Source organism: Taudactylus pleione, unplaced genomic scaffold, assembly GCF_031769625.1.
Source record: "Taudactylus pleione unplaced genomic scaffold, aTauple2 ptg000201l, whole genome shotgun sequence".
NCBI lineage: Eukaryota > Metazoa > Chordata > Amphibia > Anura > Myobatrachidae > Taudactylus > Taudactylus pleione.
Window position 1 is genome coordinate 42,019,100 of NW_028284603.1, and position 23,358 is coordinate 42,042,457.

Consider the following 23,358-nt stretch of genomic DNA (forward strand, 5'->3'; position numbering starts at 1 on the left):
CTATTCTATATGATATGTAAATGCCCCATTACAGCATAGTTACATCTCTTCAGTAGCAAGTGGAGATAGGACTGAGTAGCATGCAACTCTGCATTGCCCGTACTTGTATGTGCTCAGCTCCGGAACATCCACAAACACACAGAGTTTACAATGTCACTATTTACTGAAAAATATTGTAAGTCACTTCTAATTCAGCAACATCTGACTACTTTAAAACGGTCAGAAAACTTTAGAAAGGTGCAGTAAAATGAATATATATCCTCAGCTAATGGAACAGCAGAGTATGGACGGTATACCTGCTTTACTGTCTGAGGGTGAAGTAAGTAAACCACATTAATGCAGAGGTTAAAAGAGACTCTACTAGGGGTGGGCAATAAGCGTCCCCCAGCTGTTTTAGAACTACACATCCCAGCATGCCCTGCCACAATTTTGCTATTTGAGCATGCTGAAGCTGTTTCAAGGCATGCTGGGATGTGTAGTTCAACAACAGCTGGAGGGACACATATTGCCCACCCCTGCTAGACAGTGCCTAAAGTAAGGCAGATGTATTATTCTTCTCCATGCAAGAGCAGAACAGACATGACAATATATAGGTCACAAATAAAAGGGAAATGTGAGAATCTGATATGAGGGAGCTGATCTTTGATAAGAATACATCACAGATTTCAAAGACTGTGACCTTAGACGTTAAAAGTGAAAATGTAACAGAACGCAAGTGGAGATTAAAGGACACTAGAAGATAACAACAAAGCGAAACATAAAAGTTATAACAAAATCAGACCATGTACAAACTGCACTTTCTTATTGGCACAGCTATAGAGAATAAGAGTGACCCCATTTTGTCTTATTTATAAAGCATTAAATTAATTGAATTATACATATATTACGTTCCCATTATTGAACACCTAGAAAATTATTCATCATCACCAGTTTCGAGCCCTGACACGTAATATAATTACATAAAAAGCTGTTATTTACTAACAGTCACCCAGGGGCTGATTCTAATTCACACCCAAGTTGCCTGCATTGCATGTATGGAAATAAATGTAGATCTCTGAATCGCCCGTAGTTGCTGAACGTTACATGCGCTCGGGTTCGGAGCATGCCCAGTGCCACAATTCTGATTTGCTTTACTATGAACTAAGTATATTTTTCCATCTAGAAGAAAACGCTTCTGCACTCTAAATGGATTCGGTATGAATTACCGCAGCCTGACACAGGTGGAAATCCCGAACGTCGGAAGGTAAGTATAACCTAATACCTAATCTAGCCCCTAACCCTCCCTTATGGGTGCCTAACCCTAACCTCCCCCCAAGTGCCTAACCCTAATCCCCCCTCTAAGTGCCTAAACCTAACCCCCCCTTCCCCGCCGCCAAAACCTAAGTCCCCCGGGGGGTGCCTAACCCTAACCTCCCCCCGGAGGTGCCGGGGGGTGCCTAACCCTAAGTTCCCCTCCGGGAGCCCTAAACCTAACCCTCCCCCCCGGGCGGCTGTCCGCGCCCGGCATCCCTTCGGTCGGGATGCTGGGCGCCGTTCTCCTGGCGTAGGTAAAATGACAGGTGTCGAGATTTTGATGCCTGTCATTTAACCCTTGCCGGGAATTAGCAATCGGGAAGCCGGCGGTCAGCATTGTGTCCGCCGGCTTCCCGACTGGTTTCCCTCAGAACATATGGTGAGACGCAGGTAAAAACAATAATGAGACATTTACATGCATGTATTGAGCCGGACATGCAGATAGATAGAGAACAGTGGTCCTGATTCAGACTCGCTCGCTAAGATGCATATTCTCGCTGCTGCCGATGGTATGCAGTGTGTATGTATTGTGCGCATGCGCATACCTTAGCGAAAGTTCACAATGCATTCGCTCACTGTGCATAGACAGCCCAGCAGAGTGAGTGACAGGGGAAGCCGTTTGTAGGTGGTAACAGGGGCTGGTTCATTAACATGGAAGTGAAGGTGCAAACACAGACGTACCTGAGCATCTCAACGGCGTTTTAGAGGTGTGCATAATTAAAAGACAGTATCATAGTACACGTCACCTGGCTGGTTTTTACACTGAAGTGCTCACAGTGCTTGCGGCAGGGTTTGGTCAACCTCAAGCGCTGTGATAGCATCCGATGTACTGATGGTTGCATACACTTCCTGGACATGACATGCACAAGCTAGTGGGTGTCTGCATACACTATGTGATCGCTCTCTAAGAAATACTGGGCGTGCTAATGCATTGCTGTGCGGGAGCACTGCCTATGCAATTTGCAATCACATCGTGCGAGCGGCTCTGAATCAGGCCCAGTGTTTGGACACTATTATCAATATGAAATGTAATGAGATACAAAACCAAATAAAAATAAAATACAAGCATCTGTTTTTTTTGTTTTTTTTAACCCCCGATAAAATTCAACCTAGTTACAAACAGAAAGGTCACTTAAGGAATAGATAGCCGTGACATCATATAATATAGCTGTTAATGATTTAACTATTATCAGCTGGTGGAATTAATATACCAGCAGAAGTGGCTAGACAATGCTGTTAATAGTCATTACATATTGTAGCACCAGCCCTCTAACATCTGTAAGAGACATATTGGCGGCTTTGTTTCTCCAGACCCGTCATTGATAATTGTATTGCAATTAAGCGAACACACGTATATAGTACTCAGCTCTGTCCCTGCTCATCTCTACATGCTTCTAGATACACAAGCCGATGAGATGCAAAGAACTATACAGTATATAGGCATAAATACATACATAAGTCCAACTGTAAATGAGCACCGTTACTTTTACTGTATTAGTTGATGATGGCATTAGCATATAAATGCACAGTTTACTCTTCCATGATTGCGGCATATTGGACAGTCCGTTAACAGTTGAGCATACTATGGAAGGCCATTAGACACATGGTGCACGGGTAACAAATACACATAACTAATCAGTTGCTTTAGTTTTACAAACTGTAGCAAATAAAGTAACATAATTTGATTGGTTTATAAGGGTTCAAAACCTTATTTGTACTGGCACCAATTTTCCTAAATGCCCCACCTTGTGCTTTGTGTATTGTGCCTTGTCCCGGGGATAAGTGATTCTAGAGACAGCACATACAAATTCTATTCAAATTCTAGACGCAGTGTAAAAACAAAAATCGCTTAATCCGTCTGCATTCGGAGCTACGTGCGGCTGTGACTCTGGCCTTATATACGTAATCAGAATCTCCACATCTTTTTTGTTCAAATGGAAATGACAAATAATAAGTATGAATAGATAGCAGCAACTTGACAGAATATAGCCGCATAACTCCCAATATTTTTACATTCAAAGTCGTGACAAAATAAGCCCTGTTCTTCATCTGTTAAACTCCGATCTGACCCTACCCACCCAGGAGCACCCATTTTTGTTAACATCCTGTCAAGTAAAAATTGGGACAGGTGGGAGGTATATACACTAGCGTGACGCTAATTAATGAAGTGCCATCAGCTGGAAGGGTCAATGCACAATAGCCAATCAGACGTAAGTAGATAACTCTGATGGTATCATCATCATCACATATCTTATATAAGGACTCCAATGCTCGCAAAAGACACACCTCATTAAGCTGCATCCCCAGGGCCCAGGGACGTATGTGTGCCGAAGATCTAAATACAGATGTGTTTTGGTTCATGTGCACAGTTTGTAAATGCATAATATATACACAATTCAAAAATAGACTTACATCCAACGCTAAATGAGACCCTGCATTGCTATTTTACATCAAACAGGTGAATAGTCTACATGCTCTGCAAACCATATTTTGTCATCGCGCACATAGGGTCTGATGTAGAATTGGACGCAAACCATTGTCCTATGCCGGGAGGACTATGCATGTGCATGACCCGTTCTGGGCATGTGCAGAACAGGTCCTGCATGATCGCACGCATTGCCTCTTAAACCAGAGCCTGAGTGACAGGCTTGCGGCTGTCTGCGGGTGGGTGGTGCCGAGTGCCCATCGTTTTCTGGGAGTGCTAAGGCCAGGGTCTGCGCCTTCCGACGCACATTTCCTGACCTTGGCTATAGTTATGATCTGTACCATGCGTCCGTTCAGTTGCCGCCCCTAAGTGGAAAGAGAGCTACAACAGCGTATGACTCCATCTGCTCTTTTAATCTCCACCTGTGTGTGTGTGATAGTACTGAGCATGCAGGGTATGTGATTGCTTTCTGCACAGATTGCAGATATCCCCAAGATCCCTCTGCATCTGGATATGTGTCTTACTCAAGAGTCCTTAATGAAGCAGACTAGGCACACTTGACCATCTTATGTTGTGCATAAAAGAAAAAGTGAGACTTCACTTTGCAAGAGAATGAGATTGAAGGGCTGCAAAAAGTGTATTTATGGGGGATCTACCTATTTGGTGCTATGCCATGCAATGTCGGCATTCCATAAAAGGACTACATTTGCCGTCAGAGGTGGCATACAGTAGATCAGGTTTGAGCCTTCTGAACCTTCTTGACAGATGAAAAAGTGCATTTTTATGTACAGTGGCCCTGATTCAGAGCCGGACGCTCGCTCTGAATCAGGGCGTTTTTTATTTAAATTAAGCCGGTCTCCTGGCCGCTCGCTAACCTGCGGGTGACCACCCACCGCTTTTGCGAGTGGCCAGGTGATGGTCGCGATGGTCGTGACCATCAGGGCTTGCGACGAGACCCTTGTGGTAGGGTCTCGTTCCCGCAAGCCCCAGTGAGCTTCCTGCTCTAAATAGAGCAGGAAGCTCACCACTGACATCACTAGTGATGTCAGTGGTGTCTCCCACAAACGGCAGGCGTTCCTTCGGGAACGCCTCCATTTGTGTAGTCACCCCCCCATGCCCGCCTCTAAAATGGGGCGAGCTGTCAATCACAATCGACACGCCCCCCGTTTTGGTGCGAGACCCGAAGTGATGGAGCGCCCGTCGTTGGCTGGGTCTCGCGCATGCGCAACGCCGGAGGCGGCGCATGCGCAGGGGGCAAACATTGACCCACTTGCGAGCGCATGGCACTTGCGAGCGGGTATGAATCAGCCCCTGTATACTTTAAACAAACACTGTAATAGAAACATTGAAACATACAACAGTAAACTAGTAATAAATACGTAGACTATATCACCTAACTCTTAGGTATATTTGCCTACTCTCCCTGGAGTCGCGGGAGGCTCCCGATTTTTCGGGTAACCCCCAGCACCCCCGAAAGAATAAGCAAATCTCCCGCATCCCGCCCCTAGTGAAGTGGGTAGGATGGGAAGATTTTCTGAGACGATTTTCCGAATCGCGTCATTTAGACCCGCGGACCAGCAAATCACGGGGGTTTCCCATAATGCGGGCTATTGTCTGGCTCTGCCTCCCGAAGATGAAAGAAGAAGGTCCTCTCCGACTGCTCCCGGAATGCTGCCCTGCAAAGTCGTTAAGTATGCTCTTAGGGTGGGTACACACCAAAATGAACGGCAATCAGAGCGATTTGTCTTCATCCTGGACATCGGATGGTTGCCGATACACACGTAAAAGATTTAATGAAAGACAGAACAATCACTGTTCCGTCCTCCATTAACATGTACAGCATCACATGCGATATTGTGTGATTGACTGTGCAGCACAGCCAATCGCACGATATCGCATGCGACTACGGGAACGCACAAATCGGGCATACACACTGAACGATATGCCCGATTTCTCGTTCCGAATTGGCTAAATCGGTCAAATCGGGCCTATATCATTTAGGTGTGTACCCACCCTTAGGATTCATATAAGACATAAGTTAGGTTAAACCAAAAAGTATTTTAAGAGTAAAATGTGGGGGTGGTCCTGAAGTGATATATGCTGAACTTTGAGCTGACATTTTGCTCTTTACCAAAAGCCTGCAGAAAAAGGTCACAGTGTGATTTCCAGGGGTCAATTTCCAAAATCTGGAATGTAGGTGGCATCATCTATGTTGTACAAATTGGATAAGTAGGTTAACTGCTGCAAGAACCAATGTGTGACTGGGGAACATTTTCTCTGATTGATAAATGATACACAGGGGGCATATTCAAGTGGGAGAGAGAATAGCAAAAATCCCGCAATTGCGGGGGTTTTCCTGCAGATGCAGGATTTTTGCTATTCAATTAGTTGCAGGGTTTTTAATTTTTGAGCGCTGAAAGTTTTTTTTTTAGCACCTCCAGAGCACAACCAATTGTTCCTAGGATCCATAATTTTAGGATAAATGGTCGGGAAATGCTCTGGGACCCTGGCGACACCCCTCCTAATGACTAAGTAAGCAATTGTAAGTTTCCAAATAGCTTAATTAGTCAGTAATTACTCACCTTCCGAAGCGGTGTATTCTTCCTCCGGTTTCGGGACCCGGTCTTCTGCAGCAGCGGTGTGTGTAAGTATGCTGTATCAGTGTATGTAAGTATATGTGAGTGTGTGTGAGTGATAGTGTGTGTATGTGAGTGTCTGTGTGACACCCATATCTGTGTGAGCCCCTCCGGAGGCAGCAGCAGAACTACATCTCCCAGCAGCCACCTCCCCTCACAGCAGCCCCCTGGTCTCCCAGCAGCCCCCTGGTATCCCAGCAGCCCGCCTGACTCCCAGCAGCCCCTTCCCCAGTGCAAAGATGGAGGGGAGATGACCGGGAGCCGTGAAGACCACTGAAGAAATAAGTCATTTCTTTTTTCTTTCGCACCGTGACGTTTTCAGTGCTGAAAACCCTGCGTGCATAGTATCGGGAGCGCGTACACAATTGGGCGCGAGGTCCCTGTGATTTTTTGCACACAAAACCTCTCTCCCAATTGAATATCCCTGACTTGTTGTGTTGAATGGATTATGGTACAATAAAACGGCATTAAATTTATATATAATTCTATGAATAAATAGAACTTGCATTCATATTGTAGGTAATGTACGACAGGGTGATTACAACAAAATATAAAAATGATAGGTTTCGTTCCACTTTAATTTCTGCAGATGCATTTGTTCTTATAGATCAATATGTTAAATAATATTAACTTGAAAGTATTAAAATTTGTGACATTATCAATGACAATAGATCTTACATGTCCTGCAAACAGGCCACAGACTCCAATTATACAGAGGATGTTGAATACAGCTGAGCCCACGATAGTTCCAACTCCCACGTCTCCCTTCGTGATGAATACGCCTGTAAGAAAGGGTCATATGTGATAATGTATTCATTTAAGTATAACTTCTAATCACAATACAAGAATCCTGCTGTCATGCACACTGATTTAACACTGTCATACACAATTAGTAAGAGAGCTTCCTATTTAAAGATTGCAGTGGTACATATATTGCCACAATTCTCTGTTCCCTATCACCATCACCATCACAGAATGGCTACAACAAGGTATCTAGTAACATTATAAAAAATACTTTTTTTTATAAAAACATTTTATTTGTATTCTATTTTATTTAAATAATTTGGAACATTTTTAAATCTTTGATGAAGTGGAGCGGATAGCTCAGCTTTCCAGTCCCACTGCACATGTGTCAACCGGCAACCCCCTTTCATGCGTGTGCAGATGCACGCAGCACTGGCTGTTGAGGTAGTAAGGGGTCTATTTACTAAGCTGTGTTAGGAGATAAAGTGAACGGTGATAAGGTATCAGCCAATCAGCTCTAACTGCCATGTCACAGGCTGTGTGAAAAATGGCAGTTAGGAGCTGATTGGCTGGTACCTTATCACCGTTCACTTTATCTCCTAACACAGGAGATAAATCCTTTCTTACCAGTGCCTGACAGTATCACCAGGAAGCTGAGTATTATCAATGAGGCAGTATCACTAGATAGTTGACTATCACTTAGCTGCCCTGACAAATGTTCTAAGTAGTTTGCTGGGATACAAGATTTTCTATCACCACAATTATGATGGCATATTGAAAAATATTCTTATTAGAACCCGTTTACCAGCGACATTCTCACAATTCAATGAACATTTTAATAATCATCTTAGTTATTTTTGGTGAATTTTATAATTTAGTGATGTGAAATATTTTTTCAAATGATTCTGAAATGAAAGAGCATGAAGTGTGACTGCTGAATCTTTTTTTTGAGGGGGGGGTTCTCTATGGGGGTTGGTGGCATGTGACTAGAGCCAGACAACCATGGTGCTTGCCCCACAAGACATGTATTTCTCCCTAAATTACATGTGTAATGATCATTTCACAGAAATACAGAAACTTTCAGTCTTCTCCTACTTTATGAGGGAGATTCAATTAGCCGCAGGTAATTGTCAGCAGTGAGCAATTCAAATACTGTAGGTGACTCATCTCCGTGCGTTAAGCCCCAGAGGGTGCACTTAACACAGATTTTTCCTTGCAGTCTCTGAAGCTGGGAGGTAAAAAAAAAATCTGCATTAAATGCACCTTCCCGAACTTAGGAGCTCATTCAGACCTGCTCGCAAGATGCGGCCGCTCGCTGGCAAAAAGGTGCCAGACATTTAAATTAAATGCTCGCACTGTGAGGCGAAAGGACGCCCTCTATGTCTTTGCGAGCAACGTCACTGAGCGTTCGCTAGTGTATAAAGACGCCCCCTTTCCCCTCGCAATACACGTCATCTCCTGGAATTGTTTGATTAATCGGTAACATCGAGAGCCATCGGAGCTGCTCACAGTCCTTGAGATAGCCTTACCCCGCCGCCTGCACTGTGATCAGTGCTGGCTGAAATACATGCAGGTGATGTGTACAATGATGCTACTTTGCTAATTATGCACGCCCTTTAAGCAGCGTTTTGTTGGCCTGACACGTCTGCGTCCGCAACACCACCCCCCGTTTACAAGCACCTTCCCCTGTTACCACCCACAAACGGCACTATCTGTCACTCAAAATAGCGGGCAGTCTGTGTGCTACGAGTGCACGATTCCCCATCGCTGAGACTGGCTTGCGCACGTGCACTGCAAATTATACGCATGCACACTGAGCAACAATTGCCCGACAGCGAGCGGGTCTGAATTAGGTCCTTAATGCGCAGGATAACCCATGGATTCCAGCACTTAATGTGGAATTGATGGTTTAACATGTGTTACCCGATGGTTTACCGTGCAGGGAAACTTTCTAATAATTGTATAGCTCCGGACGTTAAACACAGTGGGAAATTGAATCTGCCCCATCTATGAAAGCTACATATGAAATCTAATATAGAAATCTATACTTAAAAAAGTAAAATGTTTGCCTGCTGATAAATGTACATTTTTATTCCATGCAACACACTGCTCAACACTTTTCAAATATCTTACTGCCTGATAAGCCAGTGAAATGATAAAGAACTGTGCCTTATTTTGTCTCATTATCATCAAAGTAGCAGCTATGCAACTGTAAAACACTAGAACATTAGAAAATAATCCCTTTGCTGAGGCTGCTAGTGGCAAAAGGTCTGTATTCAAAAAACTGTGCAAGCGTTGGCATCATTCTAAGAGGAGGCCAGTATGAAAAGCCCATACACTAGCATTGTCACTGTACAATTTCCACTGAACTGCAGTGTCCACTCCGCTATACTGTAAGTACACTTTAGGCCTCTTACTTACTGGTATCAAAATCCTAGTTAAACAGGTACAGTACAAGAATAGAAACCATTGGCTCAAACAACCCCAGACACCCCTGAACAAGGAAATAGTGTCATCATCTACAACATTGTCTACAATATAAGTCGTGCCCTTATATTAAGGCTGTGTGTAAAAAACTGCAATTCTCCCATAAAGAATTCCGGAGGGGGGGGCAGGGTGTTTAAGGACCTACACCTCAAAAGCTATTGTAGGTACTGAGCTGAAGTTTGTCACGCGCGGGTAGAACTGTCGCTCGGTGCTGCATGCCAAATTTCAGGGCAAAAACATAAAAAATGAGGATTTGGGAGCAATCTACAGTTCCAACTGTCACATTTTTCTGACATACTCAATTAGGACCACTTTTCTGCTGTAGTCTATGGTTTTTTTTTGGGAAGGCATAACTCAGGGTAGGGGGCGAAACTTGAGGTTTGTTTTATTAGGTAGCTATTGTGCCAGGGTATGTGCTTTTGGGATTCAGGTAAGTTAGAAAGTTACAGTTTTTAAACTATTACCTCAAGAATGCGCCATTGAATAGATAGGACTTTTCAACTTCTTGTGCAGCTGCAGTTGGAGCCTCCAGCAGGTGTATTCACTGTGGCTTCATTTGGGGGTGTACCAAGATGGCTGTCATTTGCGGGCGCTAGCGGGGGCCAGTTCCGGAGGGAAGGAAGCCGGTGTTTGCTGCGGCTGAGATGCAGGGGTGAGGGGGTAGGGGTTAGCTGGCGTTAGCTGCAGCAGGGAACCGGGGACAGTAGCGGGCGTTAGCAGAGGTGGTGGCACTCACTGCCCAGGGATGCCGGATATGGCCCTGAGCTATCAGCCTGGGGTGCCCTGGAGAGGGGGGGGTCCCCAGCTCCCAAGGGATCCCCAGCCTGGACTGACTAGCGGTCAGGGGTGATGCTCCGAATGGGGGGCCCGGTGAAAGGGCTTCCCTGGCTGTGAAAAGAGTCTGGTGCTGGTTCTGGTAAATACAGGGGGACCCTACGCATTTTTTCTTCCTGCATTTCCAGAACCAGGGCTGGCTCAGAGCCCACTGCTGGTTGCGCTGAATACGGGGGACCCCTAAGTTATTTGTCCCCCGTATTTCGGGAACTAGGACTGGTTTTCAAAAGCCTGGTGCTGGTTGTGCTTCATACGGGGGACCCCTACGTCATTTGTCCCCTGTATTTAACACAACCAGTACTGGCTTTCCAAAGTCCGGTGCTGGTTGTTGTTTTTGGGGAGGGGGCCACGACATTTTTTTTTTTTACACAAGTTTTTTTATTTAATTAAACACAGAAGCACAGACTAGTCTCACTGACCCATCCCTGCTTTTGATGCAGGTATTATGGATATTCCAAATCCGAGCCTGCATCTGTGTTCTGCTACCTCCCACGGGTCCTAATGCCTGCTACACCACAGCTGATAATGCCCTTTACTGTTACCAGCTGCAGCTAACACCTGCTAACCCCTACCCCCTCTCCCCTGCATCCTACAGCAGCACACTTTACACAATCAACCCGGCACCCACCGCCCAGGGGTGCTGGGGATAGCCCCGTGCTATCAGTCTGGGCCTGTGGTGCCCTGGACAGGAGGACCTCTTTATTGGGGGTCCCCAGCAATCCCAGGCCTGGGCTGACTAGCGGTCAGGGGTGATGCTTTGACTGGGGGGGGCCCGGTGAAAGGGCTCCCCTGGCTGTAGCATCACCCCCTGCTAGAAAGAGTCTGGTGCTGGTTCTGGTAAATACAGGGGGACCCTAGGCATTTTTTCCCCATGTATTTCCAGAACCAGGGCCGACTCAGAGCCCAGTGCTGGTTGGGCTGACTACAGGGGACCCCTACGTCATTTGTCCCCCTTATTTTGGCAACCTGGGCTGGTTCTGACTAGCCTAGTGATGGTTGTGCTTAAGTACAGGGGACCCTTATGTAATTTTTCCTCTGTGTTTAAACACAACCAGGACTGGCTGTTAAATGCCTGATGCTGGTTGTTCTTGGGGGGGGGACCTTTTTTTATTTTACACATTTAATTTTTTAACATAGATGCGTAGATGGATCTCACTACTGCGTTCGTACATCTGTAACTTATTGATTTATTTTCTCAGGTGCATGCACACTACCAGTGAGCCCTCTGTTGCCCGCTGATGCCCCCTTTGCACTGCACCGCTGCCACTGCTCTGCACCACCACTGTTGCCGCTACCACACACACCTACAGCCTGCCCCTGCAGCCGTCTCGCACTCTGGGCCTGATTCAGAGCCGGACGCTATTTGCGGACGCTCGTTCAGAAAAAGGGGCCGGCTATTTAAATTGAGCGCTTGCTCTTTGTGGTCTGTTGACGCCTCTATGTCTGAGCAAGCGAACTAAACATGCGCTCACTATTTTGTAAAGACGCCCCTTGGCCGCTCGCATCATATGTCATCTCCGCTATTTATTAGATTAATCGAGTACATCGAAAGGCGTATGAACTGCTCGCTATTCTTGTGGTAGCATTTTCCTACCGCAATCATGCGAGCAGTTCAGGCTAAAAGACAACCAAGTGACGTGGTCGATGACGCTGCTTTGTTAATTATGCACACCCTTAAAACGCCCGTTTTGACCGTTTGGCACGCCTGCGTTCGGATCTCCACTCCCCGTTTTCAAGCACCTTCCCCTGTTACCACCCACAAACGCCTCATCCTGTCACTCAAATTACCAGGCATTCGCTATATTGCGAGCACACGATTTCCGACCGCACTGACTGGTTGGCGCATGCACATTACGACCCATACGCATGCGCAGATGTGCGAACATCGCTCGGAGCGAACGAGCGGCGGCTTACGAGCGGCTCTGAATCAGGCCCTCTGTACCTCCCAAACCACCTCCTGTGTGCTGGCTCCTCTTTCACCTGCATTAGAGTACCATTTTGCTGCCCTTCTCCCCTGCAGGTGGCCCAGTTTGCTCATCCAAACCATGATAGTTAATACATTTTAAAAAAGCTATGCAATTCCATTGACAAAAAAACCTTACGGTTTCAAATTGGCTCATTAAGGCTGCTTAGACATGATCTGAAAATTCATACCATATCTGTATTACGCAAGGAACACGTCCATTAAGGAGTCAGCTTTAATGATCGTAATTTCATTGCTTTTTGGAGTTTGAGTTGCAGAAATTCAATAGGTTTTGTGAATTTTCAGATCATGTCTAAGCAGACTTAATGGGAAATGTGAAACTCTAAGTTTTTTTTGTCAATGGAATATATATATATATATATATATATATATATATATATATATATCTCCAAGTAAACAGGGCACACTTATTTTTCTGCATAATACATTTTTCTTTTTATTAACACTTCAAAAAGACGATTGTTCAAACCACCTCCAATCGCAACATATCTGGTATGAAAAGTCACGTTTCAAACAGAGGAACTCATTCAGACCCGATCGCTAAGCAGCGGCCGCTCCCTTGCAAAAGGAGCCGGGTATGCAAATCAAGCGATCGCACTTTGCGGTGTAAGGACGCCCTCTATGTCCTAGAGAGCGATGGCAGTGAGCGTATACAGGACTATAAAACCTCCCACCTGTCACTCGATGCACACGTCATCTTCAGAAAGTGTGTATTTAATCGGGAACATCGAGAGCCATCGGTGCTGCTCGCAGCGCTTGTGATAGACCCTCCCGCAAGCACTGCGAGCAGTTCAGGCTAAAAAACAACCAAGTGACATGTTCAATGATGCTACTTTGCTAATTATGCACACCCATTAAACTCCGTTCAGACGCCCAGACATGCCTGCATTCACACATCCACACACCTTCTTTTCCCTGTTACCACCCACAAACGGCGCTGTCACTCTAAGTAATGGCCAGTCTGTGTGCAACGAGTGCTCGATTCCTGATTGCTAAGACTGGCTTGCGGACGCGCATTGCGAACCATACGCACGCACAGATGTGTGATTATCAGCAAGAGCGAGCGGCCACTGCCTAGCGATAGGGTCTGAATGAGCTCCAGAGTCCAATGCCATTGTTTTTGCAAAACAGGCCTTAGCTTATAGCTTCTGCATCTCTATAGCCACCAGGAATGCAATACTTGCATCCCAAGCACTTTTTAACAACGCTGTCACAATAAATTATTAGGCCAATATACTTGCAGTCCCATCATAGTGTCCACTGTCATGTTGAAGTTTCGGGCCTATTCAAAGCCCTTTTTCAAGACCACCATCATATTCCAACACTGTTGTCACTGTGGAAATGTGTATTATATATACAGGGCCGGACTGGCCATCGGGCACTTCTGGCAAATGCCAGAAGGGCCGATGGCTAAATGGGCTGGTTTGGCTGAGCGCAGGCTTACCGGGCAGTGCAACCTCCCGGGCGGCGCCATGCTCAGCAAGGATTTTTCACTAATGCGCGATCACGCCATTGCGTGATGACGTCATGACGCAATCGCGTCATGATGCGGCCAAGCATCCAAGCCCCTTGGCAACGGGGGCATTGTATATCTGGGCGGGAGGGTGAGCGGCGCGCAATATAGACAGTCTGCTGGCCTGGAGGTGGAACCGCACAAGCCGCTCCTCATTCAGAGGAGCCGTACTTCTGGGTTATAGTGCTGGCAATGGAATGGTAGAGCTTATTAAACCCGGGCATCAGCGACAGAACGGCAGCGGGACGCAGCATCAGAGGACTGCATATGAAGACTGTTTAAAACCTTCTCTGCACACTCAAAAACTACATGAGGTATCTCTCTCTGCAATCTCCACCATTAGTTTCCTTCTGTCTCTCAACTCACCATATTCCTCCTCCTCTTACTCTCTCTTCCATCTCCCCTGATTTCTTCTCTCTTTTCTGTTTCCCCTATTCTTCTCTCATCTCCCCCTATACCTAAACTGCCATCTGCCCTTATTCATCCTGTCTCCCCTATTCCTCCTGTATCCTGTCTTTTCCTATTCCTTCCCTCTATCTCCCATCTCCCCCCTACTCCTCCTCTCTCTCTAGCAGGTCCCCCTCTTTCTCCTATGTTTCTCCCGGCTTCCTCTATTCCTCCTCTCTCTCTAGCAGGTCCCCTTCTTTCTCCTATGTCTCTCCCATCTCCCCCCTATTCCTCCTCTCTCTCTAGCAGGTCTCCCTCTTTCTCCTATGTCTCTCCCAGCTTCCCCTATTCCTCCTCTCTCTCCAGCAGGTCCCCCTCTTTCTCCTATGTCTCTCCCGGCTTCCCCTATTCCTCCTCTTTCTCCAGCAGGTCCCCCTCTTTCTCCTATGTCTCTCCCGGCTTCCCCTATTCCTCCTCTCTCTCCAGCAGGTCCCCCTCTTTCTCCTATGTCTCTCCCGGCTTCCCCTATTCCTCCTCTCTCTCTAGCGGGTCCCCCTCCCTGCTCTCTCTCTCTCTCTCTCTCCCTGCTCTCTCTCTCTCTCCCTGCTCTCTCTCTCTTGGCTCTCTCTCTCTCTGGCTGTCTCTATCTCTACCGGCTCTCTCTCTCTCTGCTCTCTCTCTCCCTGCTCTCTCTCTCTCTCTGGCTGTCTCTCTCTCTCTCTCTCTGGGCTCTCTCTCTCTCTCTCTTCCTGCTCTCTCTCTCTCCCTGCTCTCTCTCTCTCTGGCTGTCTCTCTCTCTCTCTCTTCCTGCTCTCTCTTCCTGCTCTCTCTCTCTCCCTGCTCCCTCCTTTCTCTTTTCTGTCTTTCCTTTTCTTGTGTGTGACCTTCAACAGTGAAGTGCCAGTTTTACCTAAGGCTGTGTACACACTTATAGATATCTGTCCAATCTGTCTGGTGGGAAGGAAAATCTGGTCCAATTTCCAGCATCTGGGAGCAAATTTCTATTGTTATTTGCTCCCATACATTCCCAGATTTTCCTTCCCACCACATGGATTGAATCGATATATCTATAGGTGTGTACACAGCTTAACAGAACCAACGCAATACCAAATGTTTGACTATGGCACATGTTTGAATCCCCTGCAGGATGTTTTCTGTTGTATGTGTACTTGTATGTTATTCTAATATTAATTATATTTGTAGGAGCATAGATTAAGAAATGGGAGGAGTCAGGAATAGTAAAGGGAGGGGTCTATGCCAGGAGCATGATGCTGACGCGAGGTGGGCCTGTGTGCTCTTAAAATGCCAGGGCCTATTTTTAGTCCCAGTCCGGCCCTATATATATATATATATATATATATATATATATAGAAAATCCACAAGGGTGGCACTCCCAATAACCAAGTAGCGTGCAGGTGCCCTCCAAGATCAGTCAATGTTGCTGACCATAGTAGTACATAGCATGTAGGCGGCACTCTGTCTGTAAAAAACGCTGACACAGGTAGTAGTGAATCAATCACCAACGTTTCGGAGCGTTTAATATAGCTCCTTCATCAAGGTACAAACAAACAATATGAACATTACACCAACATTTATACTCACATATCTCCCCGTGCAGACCGGACTGTGCGCCATCCAGGGACGGGTCTCCCGCTGATGACGTCATCAACACACGCACCACACCAGCGCTGCCAACGCGCCGGTCATGTGATTGTGGAGACGCCCACCACACAGGTCTCCGTTACCACATGACCGGCGCGTTGGCAGCACGCCCCCTTTGGTGGGCGTGCCGGGAGCGTGGCTGCCAGACGGAGGCGTTCCCATGGGAACGCCTACCGTCTGGGTCCGGCCCCACTGATATCACTAGTGATGTCAGTGGGAGTGATTTTGGCTCTGATAGAGCCAAAATCACTCCAGGGCTTGCGGTCACCGAGACCCTACTGCAGGGTCTCATCGCAAGCCCGATGGTCGCGATGGTCTTGACCATCGCGACCATCTTTTTGGCCGCTCGCATATGCTATGGGTGGTCACCCACAGCTATGCGAGCGGCCAGGAGGCCGCTCCAAGTTTAGGTAGGAGGGCCCTGATTCAAAGTGAGCGCCCTGGTCAGAGCGTCCGGCTCTGAATCAGGCCCTCTGGCTGTAGATTTTATTTTAATCAACTTTCAGAAAAGACAAATACATTATTTTTCGCAGTAATATCCCTGCTTTTCAATACACTTTGTCCATCTGTCAACAAGCTTTCGTATTCCCTCATTAAAAAATGTTTTAAAAACGTTTGAGTTGCGAGCCACCACTATCTTCACCCAAGTCTGTTGTGGATTATTGCATAGGCAGAGCCATGGCTGATTTGAAAATGATTTGCATAATAATCCACTGTCACTCGTCTATCCAACAGAATCCATTCACGTGAACGCTCAATATTCACACAGATGTGGACGGGCGTCCGGCTCCTTCTTCATGACTGACACTTGTGCGACCTTCTTTGAACTTTTCTATCCATTCATACACACTTCTTTGCAACAAAACACTTTCTCCATACTGTGCCCCACTTGCACTGCAGTCACAAAGTCACAAATGAACTGACGTAACACGTTCAAACCTGCACAGCAGTGACTGGGTAGAGACGGACCTAGTACGGAAAGCGGTGATAAGACAGTGCGGCCAACAGAAGTTTTAATATAACTTGTTGAGAATAATTTTGAACTCACCCCTGTGTGTGTATATATGTATCCCTTTAAACTGGGACACTCATGAATTACACAGGTCCTGTGGCTGGCTGACTTCAAGCCTGGATTTCACCTGGTTTTAATGAGCCACACTAGTGATGTCAGTAGTGGTCTTTCTGCTCTATTAGAGGAAAGTCTACTCGGGCTTACGAGAGCTGAGACCCTTCCACAGGGTCTCCTCGCAAGCCCGATGGTCGCGATAATCGCGACCATCTCCAGGCCGCTCGCCCACAGCTTAGTGAGCGGTCTGAAGAAAAAAAATGTCCCTCCCTGATTCAGAGCGAGCGCTAGCCAGCAGCGAGCGCTCGCCAGCAGCGAGCGGCTCTGAATCAGGCCCCTAGTCTCTTCCGAAGACACAAACAGCAGGCAATGTAAAACAATGCTTCTAGATTTTATCATTACCCTCATGACAATATGATAAAATATTGGAACGTTGGTATACACATTGCCTGCTGTTTGTGTCTTTGGGAGAAACCGAGTACCGCACCTTCTGCATTTAATATATATATAAAATAAATAATATATAATGTCAATAGCATGATACAGTAAAAAAATGTTGAGTAGTAACACCACTCCCAGCACCCCTCCCCCAAGGGCAGCATATGGATAATCTAAAATAAAAACAACACGGGGCGCAGATAGTGTAGTGTTTTTAAAATGATGAAAGATTTACCTTATCAATTGCACAGATAATAAAAGCTGGCATATCAGGGAAACAAGCCTGTACGAAGTCAGCCCTGATGCTCCGTTTCCTGAACAGAGTCCAGGCTGCTTTACAGATCCTTCCAGTGCGCTACAATATCCCTCACTGGTCCATGACGTCACTACGTCTGTGTCTCAGTGGCAATGTCCCAAACTGTCTCTGTGGCAACCTCCCAAACTTGGTCACTGGGGGACACATTATACCCTTAAGAACAAACATGTTTAGGTAGGTGTGTGTATGTGGGAGCCCCGCTGGATTTTTGCCTGGGTTTCCATGTGAAAGGAAGCCTAGCTTCAACCCTGGAATGGGTAAAAAAGCAACCTATCATCCAGTTTAGTTTATTATGTAATTTATTTCTTCTTTGCAGGCCCAAAAGTAGATGAACCTACTGATTGTAATAGAATGGAGTGTAGGTTTGTAAATTGCCAGACTGCAAAGTAAATAACTTAAAAATATTATTATAGAAAGCTTTAATGTTTCCTAAATGAAAACGAAGAGATTCAGTCGTTGGTTGACATTTATAGTTTGCAGCAAGGTTGGGAAAAAAACTGTTTTTCTTTGTTTACAACCAGTTTTTGGGTTTATTTGCTTTAATAATTGAATGGAAAAAAAAATGAAGGCCTGCTTATTATATTAATACTGTGAAACATTGCTATGTATTATACATATTTATCACATGTTTTAATACTTTCTAACATTAACAATTCAAATTTATCAGGATTTTTGTATCAAAAGAGAGCCAGACTAAAGCTGGGTACACACTGGAGCGATATGGCGTCTGATAGGGCGACATATCGTATCTGCGGTACAAAACAGAACGATTTAATGATGTAAGGATTGATCCCTCGTTCCGTCCTTCATTACCTTGCACAGCGCCGCATGTGATATTGTTGGGTTGGCCCTGCAGCACGGCCTACTAGAAGATATTGCTAACAACCACGGGAGCACGCAGATTGGCTGTACGCACTGAATGATCCGGCCGATATGTCGTTCCAATTTGGACGGACACAACAAACTGGGCCGATATCACTCCAGTGTGTACCCAGCTTGAGTCTTTGGGCCTGATTCAGACCCAATCGCGAGCGGCTGTCCGCTCGCAAGTGGGTCGATGGTGCGCATGCGTGAGACGCGACGAGCGAAGGACTTTCCTTCGCTCGTTGTGTCTGATCAAAGGGGGCGTGCTGTCGATGTTGATTGACAGCACGCCCCCTTTGGTGGGCGTGCCGGGGGCGTGCCTCCCAGACGGGGGCGTTCCAAAGGGAACGCCTACCGTCAGAAGCCGGCCCACTGACATCACTAGTGATGTCAGTGAGAGTGATTTTGGCTCTGATAGAGCCAAAATCACTCCGGCCTTGCGGTTGAGAAACTCAACCGCAGGCTCCGGCTCGCAATGGCGATGGTCGCGATGGTCAAGACCATCGCGACCATCAACCTGCACGCTCGTATAGGCTGTGGGTGGTGACCCACAGCTATACGAGCGTCCAGGAGGACGCTCCATAATTATGGAGGACGGCCCTCATTCAGAGCGAGCGCTCTGCTCAGAGCGTCCGGCTCTGAATGAGGGCCTTTGTTCCTTCCACTCATCTGAGTAGGACTGAAGGTTTTGAATTGAAATAATAACAAAAGGAGAGTAAACCATGAGATGTTTCTATGTTTATTGCCTCTCTAATGAGTTGTTTACCCTTTAGTATTGAAAATGTTAGTTGTGGTTTTCTATAGGATTGTTAGGGGAGGATTTTGTGGAGTCTTAGCTGATGCTAGGTAGATTTAGTACCTCTCTGACCTGGTTCACCCTCCTTATTTCTATGTTGTGTGTGAATTTACTGTATTGCTTCAGCTCACTCAAATGAAGACCACAAGCATTAGGTTTAAGCTATGGTTTAAATCAAGGTAGTTTAAACCAGCCATCCATCAACCATGGTTTGCAGCTAGAATGTTACCAATGGGCAGGGTTTTTTCTACAGCATTAGTGTGTTCAATTCCTGGTTATCAGGCTTTTTTATCTCATCAAGGGCTCTATTTAGTACAATTCGCATTGGGGATGCAGATTGTAGTATGATATTACCGACTGAATTCGCATTGCGAATTCAGGCAATATGACAGGAATTTACTAAAAATCCCTTGCAGGGACAGAGCTTGCAATAAAGTTCTGTACCTGCGAATCCCCTCCGCAGCCTTATCACGGTATTTTCGCAAAAAATACTGTGACAAGTGCCCGGCATGCGCTGACCGGCCGCCGCTGCTACTCCCCTCCGGCGCTAAGCCCCGCCCCTGGCACTAAGCCCCGTCCCTTTGATCGCGGACCCCCTGCGACACCTCCTCCCTTAATTGCTCTTACCTGCATGATCCGGGCTCCGGTGATGTCCTCCATGACTCCGGTCAGCTGACATCCCATACTGCACTGGGACCCGGTCACCTAATGACCGGGCCACAGTGCAGTATGGGAGACCAGCTGACCGGAGGGAGGACATCACTAGAGCTCCGAACTCCGGTCCCTGGACTCAGGTAACTTAATTTTTTTTTTTACAATTTATTTTTTGCAGTATATCAGCATGTGGTCTGTTTAGACCACACAGCTGATCACTGGGTCCGGCTCCGGGCTCTGCACGTTAGAGCGGAGCAGGAGTCCGGTAACTGGGGGACACCCTGGATAATGCCACCTCCTGGTGGCGTTATTATCACAGGGCCTCCCCAGGTATATTTTTAACAATTTATTTTTAGTAACTTGCACACAGATCGCATTTCCCATTACAATTATGGGAAATGCTATATGATTACTAAAAATAAGTGATACTTAGGGGTTGGAGTAGAATTTTACGAATTCTACTCCAATTGCCCTGTAGTATCTTTAGGTGAAACTAAAATAATGTGAAAAGGGTGTTCCCTCATTCTGTCCTGCATTACCTTGCATGGCGCTGTATGTGATATCGTTGGGTTGGCCCTGCAGCACGGCCTACTGGAAGATATTGCTAATGACCGCGGGAGCACGCAGATTGGCTGTACACTCTGAACGATTTACAGTAGTATCTGATCTGGTTCGACCTCCCTATTTCTCTGTTGTGTGTGAATTTATTGTATTGGTTCAGCTCACTCAAATGAAGACAAGCATTAGGTTTAAATTATGGTTTAAACCAAGACAGTTTAAACCAGCCAACCATGGTTTGCAGCTATAATTTTACCAATGGGCAGGCTTTTTCTACAGCATTAGTGTGTTCAATTCCTGGTAAAGAGGATCATAAATAGCAAAATGCATATATCGAGGAATATTAAAAATGTTTTAAGACTAGGTCATTTTTATCAACTAAATTTTTTACATGGATACAGCTAGTGCAGTAGGTTATGTTTAAAATGAAGTTGGTGTAGTGGTGATAGGTAATCGATTTGCGTAGTGACGAGGTTCACAAAAAAACCCATTACAGCTATTTCCAGTACTGGCAGCTGTGATCATTTGGCAGTAAGTATTATTACATTGTAATAACATGGGTTTGGTTAATGTAATTAATAGATGTCTGCTTCATCACCAGTGGTTATAGCAATATTAAGAGCATTAGTTATTGTTTACTTATACCCTTTCAAATCACAATGCCAGCTCGCACCTGTTATTTTGAACACGGGTCCATCCTGGGTGCAACCTGTCTGAGACCCCTTATTGCCGGGTCGATGACGTCACCACCATCACATGCTGAGCCGGTGCTTAGAGATGAGATAATTGCAAAGCGCCAGCCCTTTCTATGCTGTGGATGGGACCTGGGTCGCATCAACCCGGGTTACCTGTTCACACTGCACCGTGAGCCGGGTTGAACCCGTGTACAACCCTACTCGTTACCATGGTTGAAATGACGGGTTAACTCAATCTGGCCCTTTCACACTGCACAGTAACCCGGGTTGCTGCGTGTTCAGGTGGAATAACCCGGGTTATTGCTGGCAGTGTGAAAGGGGTATTAGAGAGCAGAATTTGGCACAAGGCAGTTTTCAATCCTAATAAAGTAAATCAAATAACAGATTCAGGGCCTGATTCAGTATGGATCGCAATTGCGATCGCAGCTGCGTAATCGCACGCAATGCAGCTGCAAAAATATACAAATGTCTGCCACAGCTCAGTTAGCATAGAGACGCCCACTACCGCCTCTCTCACATCTGTATTACCTCGCAGTCCTGCGTATACATCAGTACCATCGAAGCACATTGGCCCGTCACGCACAATTACAGCAGGTCTGACCAATCGCAGAAACTGCAAGTCTCATTGCACGCAGTGAGCACTCAAGCTGAGTATGCAATCGCAGTGGCTAATTTATGCATGCCCATGCTATGGCGTTCAAATGGACAGACACGCCTGCGTTTCTGCAACCACTCCCCCGTCACCACCCCCAAACGATCACGGCCTGTCACTTACTCTGCAATGGATTCCTATCTGTGTGCAGAGCGGTACATGTGCAGTACTGAACAATCGGCCAATCTGTGTACGTAGTTGAAATTGCGTACGCTGCTGAATCAGGCCATCTGTGTCTAGTTCACAGAATCAATTCTGCCAATTGGATCCTTATGTGGCCAAAGAAGAATGAATATATAATGAATCTTTTAAAATGACTTGTTCTTTCAGATTCTGACTTTGACTGTTGTAGCTATTAGAGTATCGGAATTAGGGGCTATATAATAATATAATGCTCATTTTCCATCACCTGTTGCCACAATTTATCAATATAATATTGCCAGGGTAGCAGAGCAATACTCTGTATTACTGGAGCAGAGTAGTAGTGACCGAAAGAGAAAGGAATAGAAAACAAAAAATATTTGTTAAATATAGTTAGAAAATATTTTAAAAATATTGAAAAAACACTGAAAAAATGTTTTAGTTAAATGACAAAATAATTTTTCCAGTGATTTCCCTGAGATGGCGATAACAAGGATTGCTACCACCAGTGGTGAGCCTGGGGACCTTTTTAGATATTATCGGAGGATGTGCCCCTCGGGTATTATATTCCAAGAAGTGTCACAGCTACTTTTACCAAGATCCACAATAGATCATGCCGATGTATGTGCTTTGTTGTGATTAGGTAAAATCAGAGCCGTAACTAGACTTTTTGTGCCCTGTGCCAGAAAGAGCATTGGAACCCCCCATTTTTCAAATGCACCCTAAAAAGGGTCATAGCCTCAAGGGGAAGGGCCATTGAAGAGATAGGGGAGGCCAGGAGATGCTGGCGATGAAATAAGAGGAAGCTACAAGTGAGAATGATAATAAACAGAAAATTGACAGGCCCAAACAGCGCCCCCTGCCCTGCGGTGCCCCGTGCCATGGCACAGGTCACACTACCCTAGTTACGACCCTGCGTAAAATACTAACGGCCATGTCCAGTGGCACTAATCAATCAGTTTATGCTTTCCAGATTATGTTTTCTAGCGCCTTTATTGGAGCACTCAGATGGTATAATTTATCAATTTAGAAATTGTTTGTGAACATTTAGAAATTCCAAAATTGCGTCACAAGGGATTAATACCTCATCCCTTCAATATAGGTTCTGATACAGAAACAGCTAGGTTAACACCAGCTATTGAATGTAATAAGCAGGCAGGTGGGAATCAAATTGTTTTCGTATTTACGTCAGGTCTCATTTGATGACTCACTA

At 45.8% G+C, this 23,358-nt stretch overlaps 1 protein-coding gene across 1 annotated transcript in view; it reads right to left on the reverse strand.

Annotated features, from left to right (window-relative positions):
* SLC24A3 (solute carrier family 24 member 3) overlaps positions 1-23,358 on the reverse strand; it is a 489,239-nt gene that overhangs the window by 110,583 nt on the left and 355,298 nt on the right. The window contains exon 6 of the mRNA XM_088477346.1: positions 7,033-7,136. Within this exon, the coding sequence (XP_088333472.1) occupies positions 7,033-7,136 (104 nt within the window). The remainder of the gene's footprint in view (positions 1-7,032; positions 7,137-23,358) is intronic.